The sequence below is a fragment of the Xiphophorus maculatus genome, chromosome 18 (genome assembly GCF_002775205.1).
Source record: "Xiphophorus maculatus strain JP 163 A chromosome 18, X_maculatus-5.0-male, whole genome shotgun sequence".
In the NCBI taxonomy this organism is placed as follows: Eukaryota; Metazoa; Chordata; class Actinopteri; order Cyprinodontiformes; family Poeciliidae; genus Xiphophorus; species Xiphophorus maculatus.
The window spans coordinates 7,197,402-7,210,516 of NC_036460.1; the positions used below are offsets into that span (position 1 = coordinate 7,197,402).

The 13,115-nt window shown below is 37.0% G+C and overlaps 1 protein-coding gene across 1 annotated transcript; it reads right to left on the reverse strand.

Annotated features, from left to right (window-relative positions):
- Positions 1-6,542: 6,542 nt before the first annotated feature.
- Positions 6,543-8,277, reverse strand: fam181b (family with sequence similarity 181 member B). The gene has a single exon (XM_005796890.2). The coding sequence runs from the start codon at positions 8,275-8,277 to the stop codon at positions 7,048-7,050; it is 1,230 nt and encodes a 409-aa protein (XP_005796947.1). The 3' UTR covers positions 6,543-7,047.
- Between the last annotated feature and the right edge of the window lie 4,838 nt (positions 8,278-13,115).

The window sequence follows — 13,115 nt, forward strand, 5'->3', positions numbered from 1 at the left end:
TCTCAAGGGATAAGCAGGCGGTATAACACATCTTCATCATCTTAGGACGAATACCACCTAATTTAAATCTTCAAATCGCTTCCTGTCCAGAGCGTGAGACAAAGACGGAGAGAAACGGAGGCTCACTTTGATGCAAACATGTCCAAACATTTGCATCTGACAATAGCCAGGGATACATTTTTCTTCAATCAGGAGGACTTGCAGCGGCGAAATAATTGAGGCTCTGCTTCATGACATTAAAACTCCATAATTGAGCAGTTTCTGTGGGCCTTGTTGGCAGGCAGCTTTGATGATCTTCACAGAGTAGCATCTATTTTGAGGTGAGAAAGTCACTCACATTCCCACTTAGCATGAAGGCTACGCAAGAATTTGGAAAAGCAAGTGTTATGAAGCCTTATGTAATGACTGCCTAGGCTGCCAATGTAGACAGGGTTTGCATATTTCTGCAAAAGTATTGTGCAGAAATCTTTTGATTGTGTATTTTTATTACCTAAAGACAAGAAATGAAGCAAATTAAATGTGAGTTTTTGTTTGTTTTCGCTTTGAGGTAGTTGACAGACTTTTAGACGCGGAATATAAAATGGCTGCAGGCTAAGTGGTACCTTAAAGTGTCTCTCTGCTTATGTTGTTAATTTTGGCATTGAGTATGCTTTCATTACTCAGAAGCTTGAAATATTAATAACAAGGCCAGTAAGAGGGGACTAAGAGAATAAGCCACAATCAAATTACTTTAGAAAGGACATTTATCAACCGACTGTACTGCAATGTACTGTATATACGTATATCTAAGTGCCGCTCCAATATTATATAATCTCTGGATTTCTAAACACAGCAAATGTTTTCAGCTGATCAAGATTACTTCCTTTCTTAAGGAGGAACAGGATGCACAGAGCATTTCAAGTATGCACTCTCAGCTTGGGAATCCTTAGTTCATTCTTTTATTATTTAGAAAGATGTGAAAAGATGTGCAAAACCAAATGTGCCAATTTAAATTAAAAAAAAAAAAAGCTTGGCAGTTTAATAAATCACTCCAATGCTTTGCAAAAGGAAAAAAAGTTGCAAATGACAATATGCTTAGCTGAGTTATAAAGGCATGAAGCTGCAACAAGACAAACGAGAGCTGGTCTGTAGTTGGAAAAGGAGATGTGGTAAATTGAGGACTATTAGTTTGTAATACAATGAGTATCAGTGGAAAATAACTAACAGGATGAGTTAGCTATTAGTTACACCTCACTTCTCTGAGTAGTTTAACTTTGCAAACAACTCAGACAGGATTTGGCGGAGGAACTTTTAATAATTCAGTGGCTCGTGGATCAGTTCTTCGACAAAAGATATTTATCATGTCAAAGCATTTTGACTTTTTAACTATAGAAGCCTGCAGTAGACAAAGATGGTTCTGAAGGAACTGGATGGCAGCAATCACTGAAACAAAATTGCTGCTTCTCTGAAAAGTTTCACTTCATAAAAGCGAATAAACTGGTTTTTAAAACATAAATGTCTGCCTGCTGAAAAGTATGCTCGTGTACTGTACACTATATGCACACAAAGCTTGGATGAGGCTCAATTCGCATGAATAACTGCATCAATGCAGTGTTGCATGGGGACGATAAGGCTGTCTCTCTGCTGAGGTGTCCCACACCTCATGAATATCCCTCAAACTCTTGAAAAGGCTTAGCTTTAAAACTTCTAAACACAGACTGCATTTATCCCTTTTGCACATATTTCTAAAATGTTTTCTTTCCACTCAACCTTCCATGATGATGCTTAGAGCATTTTGAGAACTGCTAGTTTATTTAAGCCTAACTTTTTGTGTTCTGTCTTCCTTAAAATGTCATAGAATATTTTATTGATCTTATGTAATCTGTATTGTTTTTGTTTTCTTTTTTCCACGCCCTGCATCAACATTCCAGACATACCATATAAGGAAACTGATTGCCTACATGTGCCATCATGTTTTGCTCCACAAAAAGATATTTGATGAGGGTATCCTAACTGTGATGAAATATGAACTCTGTTGGTATGACCTTGTCCTTCTGGATGATGTGAATTTGAAAGTGTGTGTGCGAATCAGTGTGTCCGCTGGGGTTTGTTTGTAGAAAAATGTAAAAATGTACATTGCATATTTTTCTGGAATTTTTTCAGATAATGTTCTGTTTTCATCATGTGTGTATTATAAACATTCAAATTAACAAATATAAGCACTTCAAATTTATCAGCATGAAATGATTCAATTTGAGTTTCACCTTCAACTTGAAATACTGATTTTAATTCACTTTTCAATAAAATATTAAATAATTAAAGTGCCAGTGCACTTAACTAATTAAGTAAAGCCTCAATAAGATGAAAAATATGTTAAAAGTCATTTCCAATTACCAAACCCCCACACTGATTTTATGATCACATGTTGAGTTTTTTTTTTACATTGAAACACATTGCACAAGAAGCAAGTGAATCAGTTTAAATCTCCCTGCCAAGTAAGATGCTTGGATTGAAACTGTGTCTGTCGATATAATTTTCTAGAGATGAAAAATTCAGAGCTGTGTTGTCTGTAATGGATCTAAGACTTTTGTCAGCTGCACAGTTTTTTCTTGTCACCCCAACAAATACACACAGTGCAAGCTCGCAACACCCTATTGGGGGAAAAGAACAATGCTTAAATGCTGAGTAAAATAAATTCAAAATGGAAAGTGTCGAGGCTTCAAAATACATCGCATATTGCATAATGAAATCGCATATTGCAGAAAAGTAAAAGATCAAGCCAAGAATAAAATATTGATATGAAGTGAATGTTTACAACCACCTTTGCTTGTGGCCACTGTGTTTTTATTCAGGCTTTAGAAAGGATCCTACTGATTCTGACTGTTACCACTGGTGGGTAGAAAAATGTAGCATGAGCTCTAAAGTCACATCTCTACTAACAGCATTTGCTGGTGAATGTCGTGGGTAGGTCGAAGGTTGCCCACAACACATTTCATGATGAAACATTTTTTCAGATTTGTATGTCTGAAGTTGTTTGGTGCTGACAATTTATTTCAAGAATGTAGCAGGAAATCTTTAAAAAGAACCTAAAGGAAGAACTTTTGGTCAGAGAGAAGCTCTCTTTAGAAATTATTTGCCAAGTTATAACAGATATGTAGCATTATAGAGTAGCTGTGTAGAGGCAGGCGTGACATTCTCACAATATTATAACGTTGAGTAATAATATGAGTTTCTCAGGATCATATTGTTTGCACAAAACATGAAAACAAAATATACGTATAACATGATATAGCAGCTTTTATTCAAAAGAAAAAAGTAACATTCACTTCCACTTCTAAAATTCACTGATCACTAGATTTATCAGCACATAGACTTAAACAATAATATAAAGAAGAGCAAAATTTAGTGAGTTTTCAAAAATAAAAAATCTAAATAAGTCATATTGTATTTCTTTTAAGCATGAAAAAAATGTTTTTTGTTTTAATTCTATGTTTCTTTTTTTTTTTTTTTTGCAGCTAATGCACAGGTATACAGGCACCACGATATTAGTTCATAGACCTGGAGAAAACTAGTCACTCTGATACCTTTTCTAGAATGTCACTGAAGAATATGCAGACTATGGCAATATTTTATGGTTATGAACATCTTCAGTCACTGGTGGTATCTGCTAAATCCTAAACCAAAAGTACAGCCCTTTAGTGTTGCTAGGATACGCCTTAAGGCAGAGCAGGAATTTGATAAGAGCACCAGCAAAGTTTGCTGGTAAAATAAGTAAAGACCAGAAAAAAAATGCACATGGGGAAAAATGTTATCCATGTGGGAATGTGTAAGGGGGAATGTATAAAAGGAGGACAGCGAGATCTGGCAATGTAGATGTTTATTCAGTCATCAAGGATTTGCAGGAGAAGACAGAGTAGAACATTTCTGAGATGTTCTGATCAATATTTTAAAAACTGTACAAGCTACTGTTTACTGTTTACAGAGCCAAAACCTATTAAAAATATTAAAATTTAAAAATCAGAATACCAATGAAACATAAGGTAAAACTGGAATTTATTAAACAGCAGCAATAAATACCTTTAATCGTTATAGTAATCTGACACAATTCATGCAGAAGGCAGAGAAGTAAGCAGAATATGTTGCTACAATTAAACTTAGCATTCACAAATTTAAAACCTGGTCAACATCTGTCTCAACAGCAGAAACCAAACAGAGCTTATTCTCTATGGGAGTTTTTCAAAATGGGGGGTCATCAGGACGATGGTCATCAGGAAGATGGAAGAAAATGAGCACAAAAAAAGAAAGAAACGTAATCTCAAATTTTTTGATCATATAAGTTTTATTATAAAATATAACCTGTTTTTATCAACATCATAAAATATAAGCTAAAATAACTTATCAAAATTTTATTTGCTCTGCTCATCTTTCTTTTTGGCTGCCGGTCAAATTTATGAAGCTGCTTTGCTCTTCTGGATAGCATAGCAACCGCGAAACTGACAAGTTTCAAGGAAAAAGACAGATGGAATCGTCCAGCGATCCTGCCATCAAAGACACTGCTGCAAAAAAACCTAAGAACTCAGGGACAACTAAAATCAGAAGGTATAAGCAACATTTATGGTAGGCCAATGTAATTATTGAATGGAGTATAAAAATGAAGACAAAAAAAGAAAAACGTTTTAAAACTCAATGATATTTAGATATTTTGTTGCTTTGTTTGTGAGATTGCAAAGGGGTGCCTGATGAGAACTTAATCCTGACCTTTGCCATTCATTTTCAACATACGTTACCTGCAATAACGTCTATTTTAGCTGCATTCGGCATGCGTATCTATGCAATATATTTTGTCAGATTTTTTTTTTTTTTAGACCGAACACTCCAGTCTCGATATTCCTATGCGCAAAATCTCAGAAGTGGTTAATCACTTGGACAAACACAGCGTCTCCACCGTACTATTTATCGAATCAAAGCAGGATGCAGTTCTTGTGCCATCAGTGCGACCTAATCTGAATGTATTAGCCAGTGTCAACTCTGGGACAGAAAATCCATATGCCTCCCGTGTGTGTACTTCAGTGTACAGAAAGATAAAATGATGGCCTGTCCCAGTGTATGATATATTATAGTAATGAACAATTTGCTAATCAAGCCAACTGGCAGGAGGCAAACCACAGGTCTTGCAGAACATGTCTTCAAATTGGAGCATTAGATCATTTTTTGTGCTCAAAAGACTGAGCATTTTCGGAGAATCCTTCTGAAATGGGAGTAGTATAAAAACAGTGATTAAATATCAAATTTAACAACTGCTCATATTTCTCCAAATCTATTTTTATAATGCAAGCAGACATTCGATGAACAACTTGGTTTTTACTATACAAGACTACAATGATATGCAAAACATCATACATCATTTATGGCCAGATGGGAGTGGTGGGGAAGCCCTTCCATGAACCATTACTGCCATCTAGTGCATGTGTGAAGGAAAAGCATGCGTGCAAATGGTCATGAAATCAATAAAATTGGATGAGAAATGAGAAAAATGCATAAACTGAAATTTTGGAGCATTTCTCGCTTCTGTCTACTGACAAGCTGTATAAAAAAAACTGATTTTATTTCCCACTAGGTCTTCCACTTGTCCACTGTTTTAATGACCCTGGTATCAAGTAAACTAAACCTCATTTTCATTATTTAAAAGAAATATAAAACCCCAGACCCAACAATGTAGATAAACTGAAGTTTCCTTTAAAAAAAAACCTGGACCTCCACACCATGATGCATCAATGCTATAATTCATGTAAAAGCAGTTGAGGCTGAGTACTGAGTGCAGATACTGTACAACATATGGACGGCCATTTCAATAAGCTGAGATTTCTCTATTAAAAATCCCTTTTTTATTGTTTTCACGTAATATATTTTCTAAGAAACTTAATTAGTTTTCATGAGCGGTAAGCTATAATATCTAAAATAAACAGAAATAAAGGTTTGAAATAAATCTGAATCCGTTTTTTGTATTATTGGCCCTTTAACTCAGGGGTCTCAAACTCATTTTCACTTTGGGCCAACTGAAGATCACAAATGTACTCAATAGGGCTGATTGTGGCAGAATATATTGATAAAACTACCAATTAAATTGTTAAAATATTATTAACTGCATTCTATTACTTTGTAGAATAAAATATTAAACATCTTTTCATATTAACTTCTTTTGGCTCTACTCAGATATAACTGCTTTGATTTGATTGACAAAATAATATTTAAGCACACAACTGTTATCTTAAAAGTACTATTTCTCAGAGGGCCACATAAAAAGTTATGGCGGGCCAGATTTGGTCCCCAGGCCTTGAGTTTTACACATATGCACGAACTTATCAAACTTTGTGCTACGGGTTCATACCGTTACAAAAAACATAGCCACTAGGGGGAGCCGATATGTTTTGTAAATTTGTTGCCTGTTTTTATCATAACAGGCCTGCAAATTCAACACTAGAACCTCATCGAGGTAGAATGCACTTGTAGTCACTGAGTGAAAAATTGTGTTACACTTATCCACAATAAGCAGGAAACAGACACACCAATAAAGACCAGCTTTATTTTGTCCTGTTACAATAGCTAGATACAATAAATGCCTTCCCAAAAGGGGACGAAGAGTGTTCAGTCGACCAGCTGAAAATAAATTCTGAATAAATTTCTGGTAGACAAACACGCGGAGTCGTCATTGTTTTAGCAATAATTAGTTTCCCTCTTTCTGTGCTGCTGCACAGACCTTTACTAATAAAGTTGGAAAAGTGCATCTGTTGTTTAGTTCAGCTTCTTCACTGTTAAAATCAGCCACTATAGGACAAACTGATGTGTCAAGCAGGATAAACATCACTGTCACCTTACAGTTAGATCCTTTCAGAAAGTCCTTGTTAATTGCCTGAGATAGAAAAAAAAAATACACACATGAAGCTTTTGGCGTTTTATAAAATGGGTCTTTCATAGACGCAACATGAAAACGGTGTCCCAGTTGCAATGTTAATGAAAATCAAAGTGTCTTCCTCTACTGTTAGAACAGTCTGCAGGCTTTTCAGTTTCTCATAGACATGAAAAATGTGTTTTGTTATATCCACCATTTAAGTCATAGGTCACCTGAGATATGGAGCAGTCTGGGAAGAAGTTCGGGAAGGTCAAAGTGCACAGGCCGTTGTCATCTAAGGGCACAGAAGTGTCCTCAGCCTGACTATAGACTGGAGGCTGCGGTGGACCTGACCGCAGACCCTCTGAGGGTTTTTTACACTGTCCAGAGCAGTTAGTCCAGGGTTCAGTGTAGAGGAGACCACCAACTAAATGGTCATAGGAAGCAGGGTCCAGGCCTCCCAGGTCTGGCTGCCCCCTCAAAGGCACGCCCTGATAAATGTCCTGCTCGTTCACCATGTTGCTGTAGTCGGGCCCCAGGAGCTCAAAGAAGTCAGCGGCCTCCGGGTTGCCCCGTTCCAAGTCCTTCAGCGTCATTCCAGACGTGGAGCTAACTCTGGAGCAGTTGGCAGGCTCGGTAAAGAAAGACGGAGGCAGATTACGGTGCCTCATGGGGGGCTTCTTTGCTTTCTCCCCCCTTATTTCCTTGACAGGGCTGAAGAGAGCAGCCAAGCTCTTGCTCTGCAGGTTGGCCTGACCCCCCTCTCGTTTCTGTAGAGTTTTACTCTGCACAGGGCCCTGCTGACTCACCGGGGAACCTTGTCTTTTCACCGGGGCTTCTGATGTGTTCCCTGGTGTTATAATACCAGTGCAGCGTTTGATCTGCTTCTGCAGATACTTCCTATGGTTGACTTTCCTTTTGGACTTCACCGGCTTGTCCAGAGCCAGCTTGATGTTGCTGGAGGCTGAGTCTATGAAGCTCAGCAGGTCCCTGGTGGTCTCTTTGAAGTCTTCGTCGTTCTCTGCCTCGCACAGCAGACTCCCATCCAGACTCTTTTCCACGTCGTACTCCATCACAGAATCGGGGAAGCAAAAACTCATAAACTGAGGGTTCATGATTGCAGTTTGAACCGCCATAACTCTGTCGAGCCCGGCGGCTACACCTGTGGCATCCACTGTGATCCCTGAACTGAAAGTTTCTTCAAAGCATGACTTTGTTCTGCGGATAAACACCTGCTCCTGATGCTGCTCGTGAAGTTTCCATAAACAATCCAGACTGGAAGTGACGGCCACTGAGGATGAGGAAGGGGATCTTTCAGGGGGCAGGACCGATGATGTCAGAACATCAAAGAGGAGGAGCGAAGGGAAACCAGGGAACTTAACTCTTTGCTTGTGCCCAACCACCTGCATCTAAGAGGGATTTGTCTGAAATCTCCTACTGAGCAGAAGACAATGTGCTCTGTCAGAGAGCTCCTCCACTGGTTTTACTGTCAGTGTGTGCTCTGAACCATGACAGCTTTTGTGGAACTGTTGGATATGACTGTAATAGTGAGAAGAAAAGGCTCTTTAAGCCCCATTTGATGGCATGTTTTATTTTCTTTTGCAACTAAAAAGCAGTCACTAAACACAATTCCAACAAATTGCTTAACCAGTCGAACACCAGAAATAGCGCTATTAAAATAAATTATATATATATATATATATATATATATATATACAGTACAGACCAAAAGTTTGGACACACCTTCTCATTGAATTCAATGATATATATATATATATATATATATATATATATATATATATATATATATATATATATATATATATATATATATATATATACATATTCCAAATTATTATGCAAGTGATATTTTCTCAGATTTTCTTAAATGGTCAATGCAAATGATGGTCAGTATAATTTTCAAGTCATGAACTATTACAGTATCAAATTTACAAATTACAATCAAATTTTACTGAACAAAGCTCCCCATGAGAACAATATTCTTTTCAAAAATAAAAAACTCAAAATGCACTGTTCCAAATTATTATGCACAGCAGATTTTCTAAACATTTTCTGGATTATAAAGAGCTGCAAACCGTCATTCTTTGAATGTGCAGCATTAAGTGGTCACATGTACCAAAATCAAAAGCTATTTCAATCAAAAACATCTTAACAGACAGAGTTACATGTTAACATAGGATACTCCAAAGGTTCTCAATAGGGTTGAGGTCAGAGGAGGATGGTGACCACACCATGAGTTTCTCCCCTTTTATGCCCATAGCAGCCAATGACACAGTGGTATTCCTGGCAGCATGAGATGGTGTATTGTCATGCATGAAGAGGATTTTGCTACAGAAGGTACAGCTCCTCTTTTTGAACCATAAAAGAAAGTGATCGGTCAGAAAGTCCATATATTTTGCTGAGGTCATTTTCACACCTTGGGGGACTCTGAAGGGGCCGACCAGCAATCTCCCCATGATTTCGGCCCAAAACATGACTCCACCACCTCCTTGCTGACGTCACAGCTGTGTTGGGACGTGGTGGCCATCCACCAATCCACTACTGCGTCCATCTGGACCATCCAGGGTTGCACAGCAGTCTTCAGTTTGAAAATTAATCTTCATGTACGGCTGGGCCCACTGTGAGCGTTTCTGGTTGTGAACACTGGTTAGGGGCGGCCGAATAGTAGGTTCATGCACCGCAAGCCTCTGGAGGATCCTCCACCTTGAGGTTCCAGAGGCACCAGCAATTTCAAATAACTGTTTGCTGCTTTGTAAGGGCATTTTAACAGCTGCTGTCTTAATCCGATGAATTTGTCCAACAGAAACCTTCCTCATTATGCCTTTATCTGCACAAACCATCTTTGTTCTGAATCAGCCACAAATCTCTTCACAGTACGATAACGTTTCAGTTTTCGTTAAATATCTAATGTTTTATCTTATCATACGGCACTACACTATCTGATGATTTTCGTCAGCAGAGAGATCCATTCTCTTTCCCATATTGCTTGAAACCTGTGGCCTGCTTAATAATGTGGAACATCCTTCTTAAGTAGATTTCCTTTAATTGAGCTCACCAGACAAACTAATCAACCCAGCTCTCTGAAATTAATTATAGTGATTCAAAGAGCCCTGACACACAATACCATCTATAAATTTAATAGCACAACAAAAAATTGTATCTTTATGACACTTAAATCCAATTTGCATAATAATTTTGAACACAGTGTATATATATATATATATATATATATATATATATATATATATATATATATATATATATATATTTATTTATTATTGTATTTATTTTTTTTGTAAAGCCATTTCTTCTCACTATTACAGTCAATAGTTGCCTTTGTAACGCTTAAAGGTTTTATATTAAACAAATGTAAATATCTGAGAAAGATAACCTGTCAACTCAAACAGTTGTCAGAATCCAAGACCAACATAATACAACAGCCTTGTGTTTTAAGTGCCATTTAAGTATTTGAACTGGAAAACTGTTGAAAACAAAAAAATTTTTACTATGTGAAGACACAGAAAGTTTACCATTTACTTTGGTAAAATGTATCTGGTAAAATATGTCTATGGACGCAAGTAAAAACATAAGAGCTTTCCTCAAAACTGCAAAAACCAAATGCGTGAATTTTAAAGATAGAAAACATCAAAGACAAGGAGGAAATTTATTTTTGCTTAAACCAACAAAAATATTTGATCAATTCATAAAAAGCTGAATTTTCTGATAATTGTTTTTGTTTTAGGCTTTAAGAGATTTATTTGTAATTTCATTACTTACTAAGTTGAAAACTGAAGCTATACAGTGGCAAAAAGTTGCTTCTTTTCTGTGGGAAAATCTTTGTCCCCAAACAGATGCCAGTATGTTGGAGAATCTTCCCCAACTGCTTGCTTGTTGTCTTAATCTGCTCATGGCAAAAGTTGATTTCCAGTGCATTCCCAGGCCAGTGGGAATTTCTGCCCTGGCCTGACAGCTATTATGGGCCGCCTTTGACATAAAGCCCTAGCGGGGTCTAAATAGCCCTCTATTCTTCGGGCAGCACTGAAAGGGAGCTTTGTGCCAGAGATTCATTAAATTGCACCTCACAGCCCCTTCGTAAAACGGGTCTCAATAATGAACAGTCGATTTAACTAGAAAAGCTGCCGGAGCTGTTAAATTAAAGGGGAATAAAGTGCAGTTCGGGCTCAGTGTGCCAGAAGAAACGTTGACCCTAAGAAATCCTGGGTATGAAACTTCTGCTGTAAACAATCACGTATTTACAGGAAGTTTCATGGCCAGCACTGAATACAAGGGAGTATGTGTCTAACAGCCAGACAGTGTTGGTGCCAGCACTTACTTTATTTTCTAGTACATTCTGAACCTCAAAAATGGTATAATTTGCTTTTAATGCATCTAGTAAATAGCATTTGTTCCTATGTCTCCAGCCATTTGATACAAATATTTATTTTTCTCTTCTTCTAGGACAGAAAAAAATAGAACAGGTCAATAAATTTACAGAGGCACTGAGTTGTTTTAAGTGTTTGGATGATAAAAATCAGTGAAGCAGAGCAAAAGTCTTTCTTATGTTAATTCCCAGGCAGAAAGGAGATTATGCAACCAGTTGGCCAACACAACTCTGCTGACTGAAAGGAAACCTAAAAACAAGGCCAAATGTGAAGAACAATTTGGACCGTTGCAGCTCAGATGTACAGTGGTTTAAAAAGAAACATCCCTTGAATTTTTCAACATTTTGTCATGCTACAACAGCCTTCGATGAATTTTATTCAAATTTCTTGTGATAGTGCACTACAAGGGAGTGCATAATAATAAAGTAAACAACATGTTTTACAAACAAAATTTTTCAAATAAAACTATAAAAAAAGCATCATGAAGACCAATAAATAAATAAGTATTCTTTTTAGAGCTGCACAATAATTAAGGCTCATTTAAAGCTTCACCTTCCAATAGCAAAACAACCCTAAATGTATGAAAGGCCCAGTCAAGGTTTGGACTTTTAATTCAATTGGGAACCAGTGACACAACTTGGAATTATATGCACGAAAATCCAGAAATGGGAATTTTTAGCTGCTTCACAATTGAACACCAATTCATTTTGGAATATCAAATTGTGACAAAGTGGTTAAGTTTGTATTTATTTACTTGTCCCTTAAGCATATTCCTAAATTATTTAATCTCTTTTACAGTTGACCATCTTTTAATATTGGTGTTGTCATTTTGCTTCACTTACTATTGTAGCGACATTGTGTTACAGTTTACATTTATGCACGTTTACAAAGCTTACATTACTGAAACATCAACTAATTAGTTTTTTTTCTCCAGCTACACGGTAAATTTCTCGTACATTATTTTTATTTGTTGAAACTCACCATCGTTTGTCCCTCCGTTCAAATCCTACCGCCGGAACAGGGGCCGGCCCGCCACTTCCTGTTTATGATGTCATTGATTGCATCACCAGACACAACCAAATGGAGTGTTTTCTTTTTGCATAGCATTATTTATTCTCTTTAAAGTAACCTTCTGAGTTTAATGTATTATGGTTTTTACTTTGCAGACAATTTACTTGTGTAGATAAGCTTGTAAATTAGATTAATAACTTTATTTACTTTTCTTTGTGTAAATTTTGTTGTTTGGTTTAACCTGTTTTCTAATGGTACAGACCAATGAGGTCCAGCTGTGTTTTCAATTCTGTATAAAACTAGTTACTACTAGCTACTGGAAGTTTAAGAAGTCAGATAGTAAAATCCACCAAGAACAAACTGGAACTGTCTGATGTTTTTTTTTATACTAATGACCTCCTTTGGGGTTGTATCTGCTCACACAGATATAATTCCAATAAAATACTTCTTCTATGCATGCAATGTGACAATATGTAAAAAAAAAAAAAAAAAAAAAAAGATTTTTTAAGGCATTAATTCTTTAAACATAATCTAAGCTAAAATACAAAGTGAAGACAAAAAATGCAGCTTGCAAACAACACAACATATCAGATTCGTAGAGGGGATTCTAAAATTAATTCTTCTAGCAGCACAGTTTTGGCAAAATGACATTATTCCAGTCATGGCAGCCATAACCCCCTCCCATTTTTAGCCTTGTCAGGGGGTCTTGGCTTTTATGCTGGTAGGTCATTCAGACCACAGAGTCTGACGCACAGATCCCGGAAACAAGTTTCTATTGTTGCACTAAAGCTGTGAGGATGGGAGGGGAAGGGAAGGTGCAGATCGACTCAAAA